This window comes from Silurus aristotelis (assembly GCF_946808225.1).
Source record: "Silurus aristotelis genome assembly, chromosome: 15".
Taxonomy (NCBI): Eukaryota; Metazoa; Chordata; class Actinopteri; order Siluriformes; family Siluridae; genus Silurus; species Silurus aristotelis.
Window position 1 is genome coordinate 22,343,477 of NC_139588.1, and position 19,326 is coordinate 22,362,802.

General features: G+C 40.8%; 1 protein-coding gene across 1 annotated transcript in view; it reads left to right on the plus strand.

Annotated features, from left to right (window-relative positions):
* Positions 1-17,839, plus strand: part of syne1a (spectrin repeat containing, nuclear envelope 1a) — a 216,644-nt gene extending 198,805 nt beyond the window's left edge. Inside the window, exons 130-146 of the mRNA XM_083562574.1 lie at positions 2,583-2,745; positions 2,944-3,131; positions 3,722-3,872; positions 4,586-4,768; positions 5,659-5,796; positions 6,043-6,234; positions 6,450-6,759; positions 6,915-6,983; positions 7,671-7,729; positions 8,618-8,744; positions 9,690-9,889; positions 10,441-10,641; positions 12,449-12,577; positions 12,781-12,999; positions 13,456-13,548; positions 14,053-14,111; positions 16,837-17,839. Coding sequence (XP_083418700.1) covers positions 2,583-2,745; positions 2,944-3,131; positions 3,722-3,872; positions 4,586-4,768; positions 5,659-5,796; positions 6,043-6,234; positions 6,450-6,759; positions 6,915-6,983; positions 7,671-7,729; positions 8,618-8,744; positions 9,690-9,889; positions 10,441-10,641; positions 12,449-12,577; positions 12,781-12,999; positions 13,456-13,548; positions 14,053-14,111; positions 16,837-17,098 — 2,743 coding nt within the window. The 3' untranslated portion in view covers positions 17,099-17,839. The remainder of the gene's footprint in view (positions 1-2,582; positions 2,746-2,943; positions 3,132-3,721; positions 3,873-4,585; positions 4,769-5,658; positions 5,797-6,042; positions 6,235-6,449; positions 6,760-6,914; positions 6,984-7,670; positions 7,730-8,617; positions 8,745-9,689; positions 9,890-10,440; positions 10,642-12,448; positions 12,578-12,780; positions 13,000-13,455; positions 13,549-14,052; positions 14,112-16,836) is intronic.
* The last annotated feature ends 1,487 nt before the right edge of the window (positions 17,840-19,326 follow it).

A 19,326-nucleotide genomic window follows, 5' to 3' on the forward strand; every position in this document is an offset into this window, starting at 1 on the left:
TACTGTATTGTCAAAAGTATTGGGACACCCGACCTTTCCTGCTATATGTGGTTGTTTTCCAAACTGTTACCACAAATCTGAAGGTTCTCCATTGTACAGGACGTCTTTAGATGGCGCTATAATAAAAGTTTGCATTCACTTGAACTTCAAAACCCAAACCTGTTCCAGCATGAGTAATTAATAAAAAAATAGAACAAACAAAAATATAATATATATAACATGCAAAAACTCATTTAAACAGTATTCACAATGTAGTTCAAATCAACGATAATAATACGTACAAAATAATAAAATATAATAAAATAAAATTATCACATTTTGTTAAAAAAACTAAAAAGCTTTAATTTTTTTTTTTTATCTTTTTCCAAAGAAATATTTTCTTGAAATAAGCGAAATTATTTGAAAATATTTTACACTTGAAAACTAGGAACAAGATTAAAAATCATAGACTTTAACATTTTATTTAAAAAACAAATGACTAATAATAATTCTTATTATAGTAATTATAATAATAATAATAATAATAATAATAATAATAATAATAATAATACTTGTAACTATAATAATAATGTCATTGAATACAAAATATAGTGTGTTTGTTGTTTTGAAAAACAAAATGGGTGATATACACTGTCTACTGTACACACACACACACACACACACACACACACACACACACACACACACACACACACACACACACACACAGACATGTGTTAATGACTATAGTTTAATTTTAGCTGCAGAAGGAGCCGTCACTCAGTCACCACTCACTGCTACATGCCTTCTCTCAGGAGCAGTTGTCTCACCACACACACACACACACACACACACACACACACACACACGCACAGCAGGGAAGGACAGAGGAGCGTCAGTGTTGAGACGAAAGCGAGTTGGAAGCAGGAGAAAGGTTATAATTCGGATCAGGATCAGAGCGGTGCGGTGCGGTTTGTCCTCATGGTGCTGGAGCTGGGCTCGGAGATCATGGAGCAGAGTCCAACTCGAGACTCGGACCTGCCCGAGTGCGACTGCGACGTCACCAGGCAAAACTTTCCTCTCGCTTTTAATATGTATTTATGAGAGTAAGGACACAGGGCTTGTGCTGTAGACGTCTAGGGTGGGAGTTAGTCGTGATCATAGCACTGATTGTTCACTCATCCTGATTTGTTCAGGAAATAGTTTTGACTGTTCGGATTAGATGAGATCGGATTCCAGCCAAAGCAATAGTGGATCAGATATCGGAGGGAAAAAAAATACAATCCTGTAACAGATGCAAACGATTTTATTTATTCAGGATTATACTTTTTTTTTTAATAATATAAAGAGATTTCATTGGATTTATTTATTTATTTATTTGATAGTGTTTTAATTTTTTTTATATAACAATTTAATAACTCGATAATTTAATAAATGAAATAAAAAAAATCTTTTTAGCGTTAACATAGTGTTTTTAAATGAATGAATAAAAAATAAATAAATATGTCTGTTTCTGTCAGGTTTTTCAGTGTGTTAATGAGATCATCATATAACATGTAATACATATATGTTTGGTCAGTAAACAGAAAGAAGTGATCAAGAAAATAATTTTATAAATATTTATTTTTATTGTATTTTCCCGCCTCAGCTGTAGAAATCAATAGTTTTTATCTAGGTTTATTTGTATACTATATATATATATTATAAGGTATTTTGTTTTTTCTTTTCTTTAAATTTTTTAGTGAAATAAACTGATAAATAAATATGATTTAGAGCTGTTTTAAAGGAAATTTCTAATTTAGAAATTTAGAAATTTAGAATTTTAAAGAAATATATATCTTTTTACTTTATTTTCAAATAAATTTCACTTTCATTTATTTATTCTTTTCACTTTTTCACCTCAGTTGAATTGTTCTCCTTTTATTCATTTTATTTTTACAGCAATTATTTTTCTCTACTTTTCTACCTTAATTGACTTGTTTTAATTTTTGCCACTTTGTTTTCACTTTAACAATTTTTACAATTATTTTAAATTAGTTTTTTTTATTTTTATTATTTTCTCTTTATTATTTTTTTTTTAATTATTTTTAGAATTGAATTTGTTCTTTATTTTCACGGCTGGTTTGTATACGGTTGTTGTACAGTTATAAGCTGCACTGTGTGTCTGTGTGTCTGTCTGTCTTTTAAATAGTCTGTGATGCTCCAGTATCACAGTGGAATTACATTTTTTGTGTGAATTTAGTGTTAATATAAAGAATTTACAGATAAACTTTCTTCAGGCTGGTGTTGGTGCTGTGATGATGTGGTGAATCCTTTATCACACGTCCAGCGCCTTCATACCAACTGAACACAGTTTAAACACCACAGCTTATCTTTGTGTGTGTGTGAGTGAGTGTGTGTGTGAGTGTGTGAGTGTGTGAGTGTGTGAGTGTGTGAGTGTGTGTGTGTGTGTGTGTTTGTCTTTTGCTATGAGGACATAGATATCATAGTGCTAGAGTGCATAGGTTTTAAATAGACGTGTGTGTGTGTGTGTGTGTGTGTGTGTGTGTGTGTGTGTGTGTGTGTGTGTGTGTGTGTGTGTGTGTGTGTGTGTGTGTGTGTAGGGTGAAGAAGCTGAGGGAGACTCTGGTGGCAGTGCAGCAGCTGGATAAGAACATGAGCAGTCTGCGTTCGTGGCTCACACACATCGAGACGGAGCTGTCGCGGCCCATCGTCTACGAGACCTGTGACATGAACGAAATACAGAAGAAACTCAGCCAGCAGCAGGTCTCACACACACACACACACACACACACACACTTCTATCTATCTATCTATCTATCTATCTATCTATCTATCTATCTATCTATCTATCTATCTATCTATCTATCTATCTATCTATCTATCTATCTATCTATCTATCTATCTATCTAGGTGTTTTTTTGAATGTGAAACTGAAACGTGTGTGTGTGTGTGTTTGGGCAGGACTTGCAGCGGGACATTGAGAAGCACAGCACGGGCGTGGCCTCTGTGTTGAACCTGTGTGAGGTTCTGCTACACGACTGCGACGCCTGTGCTACAGAGACCGAGTGCGACTCCATCCAGCATGCCACACGCAACCTGGACCGCCGCTGGAGGAACATCTGCGCTGTGGCCATGGAGCGCAGGCTTAAGTACGAGTTTATAAGGCTGCATAATGCATACATACACTCAAAGGAGAAAACAGTATTGGGACACCTGAATTTTCCAGCCATATGTGGTTCCTCCTCAGCACAGTTGTATCGTACTTCTGTGGGTGCAGGAGTAATTTTGCCTTCACTTGAATTCGGAGACCCGAAACTATTCCAGCATGATGGTGCCCGTGTACACAAAGCCAGCTCCATGAAGATCTGCTTTATGTGGGATGGAGTGAATGATCTCCTACTATAGAACTACCATGACCCCAACCCCATTATCATCCCTCAACACTGTATTTCAGTGTCACCCCAGTGAGGGTGGGTTCCTCTTTTGGGTCTGGTTCTTCTTAAGTTTATTCACTAGTGGAACATCTTCTCAGAAGAGTGAAGTTTATTATAACAGCAAACACGAACACCATAATGTTCAAAATCTTCCTTCAGCAGTACGAGCTCCAGTGTTTAATTCCTGATGTAGTGTGTAAAGTTGAGCATGGTGTTGATCTACTTTCAAACTCAAACTACAGGATTAATAATGTGTGTGTGTGTGTGTGTGTGTGTGTGTGTGTGTGTGTGTGCACGCTTCGCAGGATCGAGGAGACTTGGAGGTTGTGGCAGAAGTTTCTGGAGGATTATTCTCACTTTGAGGACTGGCTGAAGGCGTCGGAGAGAACCGCAGCTCGGCCCAACTCATCTGGAGTGCTCTACACCGTCGCTAAGGAGGAGCTGAAGAAGTTCGAGGTAAAGCAGACGAGAGAAACGATGCAAAGTGAGAGAGTAATGACACGCAAGAGTAACACGCTTTTTCAAAAAAGGCGTTTATCAGGACACCGATAAGATTTTTTTTTTTATTGACTACAATTAAAATCTGATTATTGAAAGCCCCAGCAATGTGCTGAACATTATATTACATTAAATAATGAAACACCATCCTTTTTCTATGCGTTCTACACATAATGTGTACATACAAAATTTGGGTGCATTGCATGCTGGGGTTTTTCTTATATTGTTTGGGTTTTGTGGGACTCTTGAACAACCCGGATGCAAAATAACAGTATAACACTGTAAGAAGAGGACATGTGTGCTCTCATTTCCTGTCCCTCTTTAGTGCAAGTTCAAGGTTATTTCTAATAAGCAATGGTCATTGCCTCAAACAGCTTTACAGACATTGTGGAACCCGGCACTAAAATAGTTCCACATCTGAGATCATCATAAATCCAACACCTACTCCTCCATGCCAGAGCCTTTAAATGTTCAAAGAAGTCCAATGTCCAAATAAAGTGATATCCAGATGGCGCTGGTACGTCTCTAGATGGTTCGGGATGATTGCGGGGTCTGCATCTAGTATTTGAAGGTCCATAATCTGGCACAACCAGCAGAGGAGATCAATCCTAGCACTATAACCGTGTGTGTGTGTGTGTGTGTGTGTGTGTGTGTGTGTGTGTGTTTTGCAGGCGTTCCAGAGGCAGGTGCAGGAGTGTTTGACTCAGCTGGAGCTCATCAATAAGCAGTACCGCAGACTGGCGCGTGAGAACCGCACAGACTCGTCCTGCCGGCTTCGGCAAATGGTGCATGATGGGAACCAGCGCTGGGACACGCTGCAGAGGAGAGTGGCGGCCATCTTGCGCAGGCTGAAAGTGAGACCACGCCCTTCAACCACAAACCCGAATATTTACGCTATACAAAAACACACACACATCACAATCAATTTTAATGGTTTAACACGGCTAACATGTACATTAGCTATGCTATATAGCTATGCTAATGCTAACTAAGATTAGCAATAAGGTTGCATTAGTAAGTATTAGGAGGCATAATACCATGAAAATCGAACTAGCTAGGTTGGTATATTTTGAACTCTTAGCAACATTGCTAAGCAACCTATCTTAGCTAAGATTTACAGTGTTAGCTAACAGCCAGCTAGCGCTTATAGTCAATAAATACGTTTGCTAGCTGGTATGTGGAGTTAAAGGCACGTATACTAGCAAGCAAGCTAACACCACGCTAGCTATTCAAACCGTTTGCTAGGTTGTATATAGACTATTTTGGCCAAAAGTATTGGGACACCTGACTTTTCCAGCCATATGTGGTTCTTCCCCAAACAGTTGTCAAAATTTAAAGGCACAAATTGTACAGGATGTTTCTGGAGACCCAAAACCTGTTCCAGCATGACAGTGCTCCTGTGCAGAAAGTCAGCTTCATGAAGCTCTGGAGTGAAAGTTCTCCTGCTGTAAAGCTCTTGAACACTTTTGGGATGAATGTGAATGCAGACTGCACCCCAGGACTCCTTACCTCCACGCCTACATCAGCTTTACTAACACCCTAGAGGCTGAATGAGTCTCCACAAAAATCTAGTAAAACATCTTCCCAAAAGAGTGGAGCGTATTATAAGAGCAAATAGAGACAAAATGTGGAACAAAATGGAAAAAACAAAAAAAACAATCTTATGCTCAGGTGTCCACAAACTTTTGTCCTGGTTGTGTACAATGTAAAAATGTGTGTGAGTGATGAGCGTGTCGTCCCGCAGCACTTCATCGGCCAGCGTGAGGAGTTTGAGAACATCCGGGACGGGGTACTGGTGTGGCTGACCGAGATGGACCTACAGCTCACCAACATCGAGCACTTCTCGGAGTGTGACGTTCAGGCCAAGATCAAGCAGCTCAGGGTGAGTGTGTGTGTGTGTGTGTGTGTGTGTGTGTGTGTGTGTGTGTGTGTGTGTGTGTGTGTGTGTGTGTGTGTGTGTGTGTGTGTGTGTGTTTTTTTAAGTGTTTAAATTACCATTCACTCCAGCTGAGATATAAACTCCACCTATTAAAAATAACACACTGCTTCTTTAATTCTTGGAAAAAGACGTGACATTTGAGTTTAATTTGTTTTGATTTGTGTGTGTGTATATGTGTGTGTGTCTCAGGCGTTTCAGCAGGAGATTGATCTGAACACGGGGAAGATCGGGAGTGTGTTCAGTCAGGGTGAAGCTCTGATGGAGAAGAGCGAGCCTCTGGATGCTGCTGTGATCGAGGAGGAGCTGGACGAGCTGCAGCGCTACTGCAGGGAAGTGTTCGGACGCGTCGACCGATACTACAGGAAGCTCACACGCCTGCCGGTGAGACGTCACGTCTTTTTACTTTATTTACAAAATATTCAAAAGATTTTATTTATAGCTGGTGTAACATGAACAACAACAACAAAAAAAAAACAGGAGCACTAAAGGTTACTGTAAAAGGATAAAAACTACCTTTTATTTTTTTCTTCTAAGACTAATTTCACAGTTTGTACCTCGTTTAGAAAGTAATAAATTGCCTCCGTGTCTTTGAGCAGCTGGCTGATGAGGACGAGTGCGACTATTCAGACCGGGAGTTCGACCTGGACGGATCGGGTGACCTTTCTGACCTTCAGTGGGACGAGCGGAACTCTTTACCCAGCACCGGAAGCCGGACCCCCTCCATCAGCCCTACGGCAATGAGGACGAACCGCTCGGGTCGGGGAACTCCAGCAAGCGTGGACTCCATTCCGTTAGAGTGGGACCACGACTACGACCTCGAACCCATGGGCATGTCATCAAAGAAGAGGGGGCGTGGCCAAGAGGGCCAGGGGGGCACTGTGTGTGGCACTACTGCAGCTCTCACAGGTGTGTGTTTGTGTATGTGAGCATGTGTGTGTGTAAGCGTGTTGAGTGTGTGTGTGTGTGTGTGTGTGTGTGTGAGTGTGTGTGTGAGTGTGTTTGCATATTCACACTGCAGCTGTATTAGTTAAAGGCTGTATGGTGGATGTTTCTCTCCACAGATGTAGTGATTCCCGAGAGTCCTGAGGCTTATATAAAACTCACAGAAAGCACACTGAGGTCGTCCTCCGGTACGCCCTGTGTGTGTGTGTGTGTATGTGTGTATGTGTGTGTGTGTGTGTGTGTGTGTGTGTGTGTGTGTGTGTGTGTGTGTGAGCATGCTCACAGATATAACATCATCTCCGACAGGAAGCATGTGGACTCACTTTTGATAACCCACTGATAAACCACATCATTTGCATGACTCCATGTTTGCCTCATCTAATAAACAAACAAACAAACAAACAAACAAACAAATTATAGCATGCTTTAACTAATCCCTTCATTATCATTACTGCTTGATGAACTTGTGAGGGTCAAAGAAGTGACTGATTTCACTCTATATGCTGTTCAGAGTTTCATAAAGCAGTTTATTTGGATGGAGTTCATTTTCTTTGCCTCCTGCAGGTTTTTTTTTTATCTATTTATAATTACTTTTAAGGTTTTCAGTTATTTATCTCTTCGTTTCTTTGTGTCTTTATGGTAATAATATAAAAACCCCAGAACGCTGAACACGTCTTTGTGAATGAGTCGTTTCTGAAGAATCGATTGGCGTAAAATGGAATCAATCGAAGCCTTTAAGCAAAACTCGTCTTTGACCCATAACTGAATTCTAACCCTTACTGCATGCAGCACATCCGATATATATTTCATTTCACTCCGTGCGTCCTTTTATTTTTCCTTTACGCACTTTTCAAACACTTTTTTTCCTCCTGCAGGCGACTTTGCACATACCGCACTGGACCTGGACAGCTGTAACACCTCGTACACTGGTTATGTAAGTACACTACATTTAGCAGCATTACACAGGTCTAATGAGGCTGTGGGTCTGGGCCAATTATAGTCTAGTAGTGTGTACTGTGTATGTGCGTGTGTGAGTTTGTGTGCGTGCGTGCATGTGTGAGTGTGTATGCGTGCATGTGTCATTATCATTGTCAAACATCTGAAGCAGGGTTTTTTTTTTTTTTTTTTACCGCAATTTCTTCCATCTCTTCTGTTGAATCATTTTAGTGGCATTCAGAAGAATTTTAGGGGTGTTTCAGGAGTGTTTTAGGAGTGTTTAAGGGGTATTTCTTGGGTATTTCAGGAGTATTTAAGATGTATTTAGAAGTGTTTTAGGGGTGTTTCGGGGTGTATTTCTGAAGTATTTTATTGGTGTATTTCTGGGGTATTTCAGGAGAGGTTCAGGGGTATTTTAGGAGTGTTTCAGGGTTTATTTCAGGAGTGTTTTAGGGGTATTTCAGCAATATTTTAGGGTTGTGTCAGGAATATTTTAAGGGTATTTCAGAAGTAGTTCAGGGGTAATTCAGGAGTAGTTCAGGGGTAATTCAGGGGTATTTCAGGAGTATTTTATTAATGTTCCAGTGTTATTTCAGTATTTATCTTAAGTTAGTATGATATGAATTAAAAACTACCAAAAAAAAAAATGTGGAAGTGCAAGTCGGCTCTACTCACTCTGTTCTTTTCTTCTTGTATATTTTTATATTTATGTATTTGTTTGGTTTATTTTATTTATTTTTTAAAATATGATAAAATAGTCACACATTATAATTTCACTACTTAAAAAAAATAAATAAATAAAAAAAATAAAAATAAAAACTTGTGTGTGTGTGTGTGTGTGTGTGTGTGTGTGTGTGTGTGTGTGTGTGTGTGTGTGTGTGTATAGATGCGTCTGATGGGAGATTGTCGAGACAGCATAAACGCCCTGAAGAGAGCAGAGGGAGAGCTGGAGGAGGACGAGAGCGACCTGGCAGGATTAAACAACCCTGAGAATGCAGAACTCCAAAACACAGGTTCCAGTCCCACCAAAACAAACACACACACACACACACACATCACTATCAAGAGACTTTTACATAAACCTTTTCAAGAACTCAGGGCACAGGGCAGAAGAAGCAGGGCAGAGATCGGTGGATGTTTTCAGTTCCTGCTTGAGTGTTCTGAGAGCCAGGAAGTTCTGAGGTTGACTAGTTCTAATCCTGAATTGTGTGAAGAAGTGATCCTGTAATGCACTAAAATATTCAGAGATTCTGCTGTGACCACAGGAAGAGCGTGTGTTTAGTTACACTTAATAAATGCTAAAGTACTAATTCCCTGCTGGATTATGACTCCAAAAGTTCATGCTTTTGACTGGACCTAAATACACTATATGGCCAAAAGTTTGTGGACACCTAAGTATAAGATTGGTATGTGTTTTTGTTTGTGCTTTTATTCAACTACAAGAGTATAAGTAAAGTCAGCTAGTGATGTAGGTGACATTCATGCTAAAGGTGATCAAGAGCTCTATAGCAGGAGATCTTCCACACACTTCCACCTCATGTAAAGTAAATCTTCATGGAGCTGAATTTGTGCACAGGAGCATTGTCATGCTGATAAAGGTTTGGGTCTCCTAGTTCAAGTAAAGGAAACCCCAACTTTGTGGGAACACTTTGTGGAAGAACCACATCTTGGTGGAAGAGTCGGGTGTTCCAATACTTTTGGACAGAAAGTAAAAGTAGTAAAATGTAGTAAAAAAAAATTTTAAAAAAAGGCAGTGATACAGTGAAGTGTATGTGAATAATGGATGCATTTCAGTGATCCATCGCATCCTCGTTCCTGATTGTCGGCGCAAGTATGACAGAGTTACGTTAAACTCGTCAAATGATCATGTGACTGCATCCTGTTTCCTGATTGGTCGGTCAATTTTTTAACTGTTTTGTTGGTAAAAAATAATGCGGAATGTGCTTTTTAATTTATAGGCGTGATCGAGCGCTGGGAGCTCATCCAGGCTCAAGCCCATAACTCCAACGAAGACCTGCTGCTATGGCAACAGCTGACCTCTGACCTGGAGGCTATGGAGGCATGGCTTAGTGAGACAAAGGAGGAGCTAGCTGAGCTGAATGGGAGGGACTTGAGTACGGATATACATGTGATCGACCAAAGGATCAGAAAACTTAAGGTGTGTGTGTGTGTGTGTGTGTGTGTGTGTGTGTGTGTGTGTGTGTGTGTGTGTGTGATATGACATGACAGATATTTGGTGCGGAACTGTCTGCGTTACTAAGAGCCGCCTATTATAGCAGACTGTTGATATTATTTACAGTCCAAATCCATCCTCAAAGTTCTTGAGTTGCTCTTTAACTTCATTGATCTTGAAATAATAATGATCATGAAAACCTTAATGAACTGAAGCAATGTTGTAAAGACGAGTGAAATAAAAAGTTCTTCCACAGTGATAATCACACGGAACACAATTACGTCACATGATTGCTGCTGAAGGTGGTTCTACAAGCCTTTGGATCATGAGGGTGTGTTTACTTTTTCACACGGCTTCTCCATTTCAGCTGGATCTTTGTAATAATAAGTAATGGCACCGTGTGATGTGTTGATGTGTATCTGAAGTTTTATTATATAAATCTCCGTACAGACCCAATTTTAATTCTGTCCTGATCCACTGTGGAAAGTGAAACATCAAACACACCGGCATTTCTGTAAACCTGCGTCTGTGTGCAGGATCTGCAGAAGGAGGTGGAAGGTCATAAACCCACTGTGCTGTCCATCAACCTGACTGGCGTCAGGCTCGTCCAATCAGATGGAGAGGAGAGCCGCAGACTGAGGAGGAGGCTAAAGGAAATGAACTCACACTGGGACAGACTGGGGAAAGAGCTGCAGCAGTGGAGATCAGCACTTCAGGAGGCACTGATGCAATGCCAGGTGTGTACACTACACACATACACACATACACATACACACACATACACACACCTATACACACACACACACACATACAGTGGGTACAGAAAGTATTCAGACCCCCTTAAATTTTTCACTCTTTTTTATTTTGCAGCCATTTGCTAAAATCATTTAAGTTCATTTCTTTTGCTCATGAATGTACACATAGCACCCTATATTGACAGAAAAACACAGAATTGTTGACACTGTTGCAGATTTATTAAAAAAGAAAAACTGAAATATCACATGGTCCTAAGTATTCAGACCCTTTGCTCAGTATTTAGTAGAAGCCCCCTTTTGATTTAATACAGCCATGAGTCTTTTTGGGAAGGCTGCAACAAGTTTTTCACACCTGGATTCAGGGATCCTCTGCCATTCCTCCTTGCAGATCCTCTCCAGTTCTGTCAAGTTGGACGGTAAACGTTGGTGGACAGCTATTTTTAGGTCTCTCCAGAGATGCTCAATTGGGTTTAAGTCATTGCTCTGGCTGGGCCATTCAAGAACAGTCACAGAGTTGTTGTGAAGCCACTCCTTCTTTATTTTAGCTGTGTGCTTAGGGTCATTGTCTTGTTGGAAGGTAAACCTTCAGCCCAGTCTGAGGTCCAGAGCACTCTGGAGAAGGTTTTCGTCCAGGATATCCCTGTGCTTGGCCGCATTCATCTTTCCCTTGATTGCAACCAGTCGTCCTGTCCCTGCAGCTGAAAAACACCCCCACAGCATGATGCTGCCACCACCATGCTTCATTGTTGAGACTATACTGGACAGGTGATGAGCAGTGCCTGGTTTTCTCAACACATACCGCTTAGAATTAAGGCCAAAAAGTTCTATCTTGGTCTCATCAGACCAGAGAATCTTATTTCTCACCATCTTGGAGAACTCCATGCGGGTTTTCATGTGTCCTGCACTGAGGAGAGGCTTCCGTCGGGCCACTCTGCTATGAAGCCCCACTGGTGAAGGGCTGCAGTGATGGTTGACTTTCTACAACTTTCTCCCATCTCCCGACTGCATCTCTGGAGCTCAGCCACAGTGATCTTTGGGTTCTTCTTTACCTCTCTCACCAAGGCTCTTCTCCCCCGATAGCTCAGTTTGGCCGGACGGCCAGCTCTAGGAATGGTTCTGGTCGTCCCAAACATCTTCCATTTGAGGATTATGGAGGCCACTGTGCTCTTAGGAACCTTAAGTGCAGCAAAAAAATTTTTGGAACCTTGGCCAGATCTGTGCCTTGCCACAATTCTGTCACTGAGCTCCTCAGGCAGTTCCTTTGACCTTAATGATTCTCATTTGCTCTGACATGCATTGTGATCTGTAAGGTCTTATATAAACAGGTGTGTGGCTTTCCCAATCAAGTCCAATCAGTATAATAAAAAATTTCTGGACTCAAATGAAGGTGTAGAACCATCTCAAGGATGATCAGAAGAAATGGAAAGCACCTGAGGTAAATATTTGAGTGTCACAGCAAAGGGTCTGAATACTTAGGACCATGTGATATTTCAGTTTTTCTTTTTTAATAAATCTGCAAAAAGGTCAACAATTCTGTGTTTTTCTGTCAGTATGGGGTGCTGTGTGTACATTCATGAGGAAAATAAATGAACTTAAATGATTTTAGCAAATGGCTGCAATATAACAAAGAGTGAAAAATTTAAGGGGGTCTGAATACTTTCCGTACCCACTGTACACACACACACACATACACATACACACACATACACACACACCTATACACACACACACACACACACACACACAAACACACGTTGAACTCATCATTCTCTATGTGGTGTTTTTACAGGAGTTCCACGAGCTGAGTCATGGCCTCCTGCTCTGGTTAGAGAACATCGACCGGAGGAGGAACGAAATCGTTCCCGTGGCAACAGGCCTGAACCATCACACACTCCGGGCACGTTACAGAGCATTACAGGTAACACACTCGCACTTCTGTCTCACACACACACACACACACACACACACACACACACACACACACACACACACACACACACACACACACACACACACAGCACTGTAGATTGTGTATGGTGGATAGAATGAGTTTCATCTGGGCTCTATGTTCACGTGTGTGTGTGTGTGTGTGTGTGTGTGTGTGTTTGTGTTTGTGTGTAGCAAATCGAGCAGGAGCTGCATGAGACAGAGCGCAGTGTGAGCAGCTTGCAGGAGCTCTCCGGGCAGCTCCTGGTGCAGACCCCAGCACAGGGCAGCGAGAGTCTGGAGGCCCAGGAGAAAGTTCACGTCATCGGGAACCGTCTCCGTCTGCTGCTTAACGCCGTCACGTCCGACCTTCAGCTCCTGGAGAGACGACTCCACACTTCCGAAGACTCAGGCGTCAGTCTTTATCTTATTGCGTTCATTCTCAGGCTCCACAGAACTTTCTTCCACTTATCCATTAATGGAATTTGGAAGACGCCTTTATCCAGAGCGAGCAGTTGAGGGTTAAGTCCCTTCCTCAAGGACCCACCAGTGGAAGCTTGGTGGTGTTGGGATTTGATCTCATAACCTTCTGATCTAAGGTCATCACATCAAGTTCTATCGGATGGATTTGTTGCTGCGCAGACGTCTAAGATTTTCCCGCTTTAGATTAGTTATGATATTTAGGGGTCCAATTCAATCAATTCCATCCGATGCCCCCTGATGTGTTGGCCTGGGATTAGCAGCTTAACCACGCCCAGTTGTATAGATGAGATGGTTGTGGTCAGGATTGTGGTCGCTTCACAACGGCAATGTTCTTTGTTGAAAGTTCTATAAAATTGTGCGAAATGGTTGTCCCTCGTCTCCTTCCAGGTGCCGTCCGGTTGGTCTGTGGTGGACGACGTGGACACGTCCGGATCGGTCAGTCCTGTTTCTGTGGTCAGCGTCCCCGTTCAACAACACACGGTAATCCGGTTCCATATCACCACTGATGATGATGATGATAATGATTTAATGGGGTTGGGATTCGGTTAGTTAAACCCGGGGCTGCATGGACGCTTCGTATTGTTTTGCGTAAAACATTGAAACAAGACTTGAACAAGAAAACTCTGGCTTTCCACCTCAGACTCATTTCCAGAGCGAAATCCTGTCTGTGCTGAAAAGCCAGCTTTCTTGCGCGTTTCGTTTTCTTTCTTTCTTTTTTTCTTTTTTTATACGCCGATTCATCCTCGCTTTGCCGAGTTTTTTTTTTGCCTTTTTTTATTTTATTTATTTGTATTGAATGCCTTTTTTTCTTATTTTACTGAATGATGGACCAGCTTTATGCCTCTGCTTGTGACCACAAGCTTTGTCTTTATTTGCTTGGACTGAAACATTCTTTCTTTCTTTTTTTGACCCTCCCATCCCTCCCTCCCTCCCTTCCTCCCTCCCTCCCTTCCTCCCTCCCTCCTTTTGCTCATTGCACAACAGCTACGGAGCAAATGTATTGTGTCAGGAGCAGGATCCTCAGCCGGCCTGACGCGCCACAGGTACCTCTCTCCTGGACTTTAGAACTGTGATGGTGGTCATGATGATGATGATAAACACAGCGCACACACACACACACACAGACACACACACGCACACACACGCACTCTCACACATATGCCGGGAAGTGGGTCAGTTCTGCACCAAAATATATTCAAGGTTTCAGTGATGTCAAGCTCAGAAATACGCTGTGTTTCCAGAAGTATTCGGACACCTGACGTTTGCACCCAGGTGTGGTTTTTATCAGATGTATTTGGATGCAGAAGCATTGGATTTTCTCTTCACTCGAACTACCAGACTTAAACCTGTTCTAGCATGACAAAGTGCACAAAGCCGGCTCCACAAAGGTCTGCTGTACATGGGTTGGAGTGGAAGATCTCCTGATCTAGAGAACACATTTGGGATGAAATGGAATGGCACTCCGGGCCTCCTCACCTCGCCTTTATCAGAAACTGACTTTACCAACACCCTCGTGGCAGAATGAATCTCCGCAAAGTCCAGTGGAACATCTTCCCAAAAGAGTGGAGCTCATTAAAACAGCTCATGGGATTAAATGTGGAACAGGATGTTCAAAAAGAAGCACAAATCGATCTTATGCTCACAAACTTTTGTTCATATAGTGTATTAGAGGAATGATTAGTTCCAGTAAGTCGTATCAGTCCCATCGGTTTAAGGTTCTCAGCATCAGTGTATCAAACATTTATATATATTTATATATATATATATATATATATATATATATATATATATATATATATATATATATATATATATATATATACATATATATATATATATATATATATATATACATATATATATATATATATACATATATATATATATAAATGTTTGATACACTGATGCCACACCCCCTTTGGACCACACCCACTTTAAGCAACGTTGATCAAACTCTTCTTAATACCTCCACAGCTTCCTGTATGAATATCTTTCAAATTATACCTCACTCACTCGAAATCCTGTGAAAAAACGTGATTCTGTTTCTACGTGACGATGTGACCATGTTTATGGCATGTGCCAGATGCTCTTATCCAGAGTTGAGGGTTAAGGGTCGTTCTTAAGGCTTTGTGGTGCTGGGATTTGACTTCACAACCCTCTGATTAGAAGTCCAATTGAGCCTCCATGTGCACCATCATAGCAATCGTAACTTTCCTGTAGATGATAATTGAGTACATGAAGAAAATCGAGAAGAGACTTAAAGGAGAGGTAGGACAGCTCAAAGACTCGAGTCTGACTCCAGTACACTGAATAACTCAGGACTGAAGTCGGCTCCATCACCTCACTCGTGTCTAGAGTCCACACACAACATGCTGAATATCAGTCTTATATATATTTATTCATTTATTTGTGTTTTGTTCTTTTACGCTGATTATGTAGCGTTGATTGTTTTCAAAATTTATTCGTGAATTTGTGCAACAACAGCATCCAAAAATACACTGGATACTACTCTTTAAAACTCCAGAAGTTCTGGAAAATTAAAAAATAAAAAATTATAATAATTTTACACAAAAAATTGGTTTGGTCAAAATGATTAAAATGCTTCTATTTTTTCCCATTATGCATCATCACGTTTTAATCATACTGGCCAGTTTAATCCAGAAATATTCCAGATTAAAATCCAGATTCAGTCCTTAGAATTCAAATTTATATTCGACTTTTACATTATTATTTTTTTATTTATCTAAGTATTCATTTTACAATTTTTTCATGATTTATGATATTTTTAATTTCCGAATCTTTATCACGCTCATCGCAGCCAACATGCCGATGCTCGAAGTCCCCAAACCTCCCCCTTATTGCATGCAGAGCGCATGATCAAATAACATTTGATTTGATTTGATTTGATGAATAACTCTTGAGAAACATCTGGACACAAAATTATCTTCTTTAGTGAGCGGGAAATATTATTCATTCATTCATTCATTCATTCTCTCCCGCTTATCCGTAATTCGGGTCGCGGGGGCAGCAGTCTAAGCAGGCCCCCGCCTTGGACTGCTGCCCAATCCTCACAGCACCGTCCCTTACGGTCCCTCCTGCAGGTGGTGAGCCCACGGGAAGGCGGCCCCACGTCACTCCGACGTCACGGACCTTGATATTTCCCTCGTAAGGGACCCCCGGAGCATAGAGGGTTAAGGGCCTTGCTCAAGGGCCCAAGAGTGGCAGCTTGGCGATACCGGGGCTTGAACCCCAGACCTCCCGATCGGCAACCCAGCCCCTTAACCGCTGGAGCCACCACTCCCCCCAGGAAATATTAATCACTCATTATCGATTACCTCACACTTTATAACGAGGCTTTTAATTAAAGTATGTGAAACGTAAATACAACGTGCTGTGCTTTTATTTATTCATTTTTTTAATTAAAAGTTTTAATTGTTTTATGAGAGTTTTAGTGGGAAAAAAGTTATGTATTTACTTTGTCGTTTAAAAAAATAAGGCCAACAACATTTTTTGGATGATCACCAGAAATGTTCAGGATTTTGTAATTTTTTGAAATGTATGTATTCATGAATTTAGTTATTTATTTATTTACCAAAAACAACAACAACAAAAAAAACCCTTACGGCTTTCTATCAATTTAAAACCAATTAATAATTTTCTTGTACTTTTTCCAATAATCAATGCTTTTATTTTACAACCTATAAAAATAAGTAGCTGAATTAAAATATAGATGTACTGAGCGTAAAGATGTGGCTCTGTGGTCTTCAGGTCCCCCGGGGTTTCTGCGTGCGCTTCCTCTCGCTGTGGTTCCTCCGGTCCACGCGGTGGCGCTGCTGCGGCTCGCTGCCAGCCCTTCCTGCTGCGGGTTCTGCGGGCGGCTCTGCCTCTGCAGCTCCTCCTGCTGCTCATCGTGGGCTTGGCGTGTCTGGTGCCCATCAATAAGGACGATTACAGCTGCGCCAATCACAACAACTTCGCCCGCTCTTTTCACCCCATGCTGCGCTACACCAACGGCCCCCCGCCCATCTGAACAGGGGATCCCCCCCCCCCCCCCCGTCTTTTAGGAGGCGGGGCAATAAGCAGTAATCTTATAATACTGTCTATTAGCCAAAGCTGAATATTGAAATTTTAGGATGATAATTTGTGTACAGGTCAAACACACCGCTGCTATTTTTATTTTTTACTTTAAATTATTGATTGCAATCAGAAGAGGAATTAATGACGATCCGATCGTTAGCTGAAGCCCTGAACGAGAAAAAATCAGGACAGTGAACAAAAGGACTTCATTATTATGGCACTGACTCGAGCGTATTTTACGGTACCGCACTTAAATCCGTCCAGCGGGAAACGACTTTCTTTGTGAAATGTATTTTTTCATTTGGGAATTGTTTTTGAGATACAAAAAAAAAAAATCCTCTATAAAATTTCAGTGATTTTTGATAAGTATTTGAATGCCCTTTCAAGTATAATGTATTTATTTGGGTTTTTTTTGTTTTGTTTTTATTACTAATTGTTTTCTTTACTCACGGCATGCGGTTGATGCGTTTTTTTCTTGTTGTTTTTTTAACACGAAACAATCACTGCTTGTTATTTATCTGTATGAGCCAAGCGTTTTTTTTTTTTTCTTTTTTTAAATACTAATAGGTCACCAGGTTGTTGAAAAATGTATAAAACGTGAATTATGAAATTGTCAGTGATTATTTATGAGTGTACAGTTTACTAACACTGACCAGTGAAGAAGGCCTTTCGGATTAATATATACATCATATTAGTCTTGTGTGTTGTTGTTTTTTTTGCCCTTTTGTACTAACCTTCACCCCACAACCAACACCAGGAACAGAAGAACATACAGAGGAGATGCGTTCTGATGACCTCGTCATAACTTGAAAATATGGTACGTTGATGAATTGCCTGTACTGTAACAATTTACAGTACATCATGAGACCGTAATTTTTACGGTCCCGTGAATCGCCGTAATTAGCTAAATTATGCAAAATTATGCAAATTATTTTACAATTTTGTCGTATCGCTTTCATCATCATGAGATCGTAACTTGAACCATCGTAACTCTTTGCCCATCTGTACAATGAATTAATAATAATAATAAAGTATGTAGAGCTTTTATTATTATCACTTACTTCTATCACTTTCATTACATTATCTTGTAAATGAGCTCTTGATCCAGCGCTTTTAGGAAAGTATTAAAAATGCAGAAACTCCTTTAATCAGGGGTACTTTTAATAATTATCCACAAGGTCTCATATATTAAAAAATAGAGACAATCTTTTGTGACAGATATTGACTCTCTATACAAGGAATAAGTAAATTACTGAATAAATTACTCAGATGTCGAAAAAGGAATCACTTGAACATACGATGTTACCATGTCGAATCTGAAATCAGGACTGAGCTGGAATTACAGCGTATCTATTAAACACGAGGTTCTCGCACCTCCCCGGAATGCAGAACAAACTTTCATCTCATGGCTGAATGCAAACCTGATGAACACGACGGAAATCACCGTGTCGCTGTTCAATCCCATTCAGCATCTCAATTTGAATGGAATGAGATTTGATGTTCAGACTGCAGCTCAGAGACGAGGTGTTTTTGCTCCAGAGCAGCTTTTAGAGCACATTATAGTTCCTGTATAGATCATTTCTTTAGTGCAGAACTCAGACTTGTATAAAGCACCTGTCCAACAGCTTTAACTCCGTCCAGCGTCTCGACTGGCTTTAGGACCATGTAGCATCCTTCAAAATGAGGAATAGAGAAGGTATCTTCAATGTCCTTCACTCTGAGTTTAATTTGCAGGTCTGTTTAGCTTCCAGAAACAAAGTTTATATCATGAAGGAATACATGAATGGATGGAAGGAAAAAAGAGCTGAAGTAAGCAAAAGATTAAAGGCAAAGAAGGAAGGAAGAAGGAAGGAAGGAGGGAAAAAGGTGAAGGAAGGAAAGAAAGAAAGAAGGAGGGTAAAAATATGAAGGAAGGAAAGAAAGAAGGAGGGAAAAGTATTAAGGAAGGAAGGAAGGAAGGGAAAAGATAAAGGAAGGGGAAAAAATTGAGGAGAGAAAAAGATGAAGGAAGGAAGGAAGGAGGGAAGGAGGGAAAAAGATGAAGGAGGGAAGAAGGGGAAAGAAGGAGGGAAAAAGATGAAGGAGGGAAGAAGGGGAAAGAAGGAGGGAAAAAGATGAAGGAGGGAAGAAGGGTAAAGAAGGAGGGAAAAAGATGAAGGAGGGAAGAAGGGGAAAGAAGGA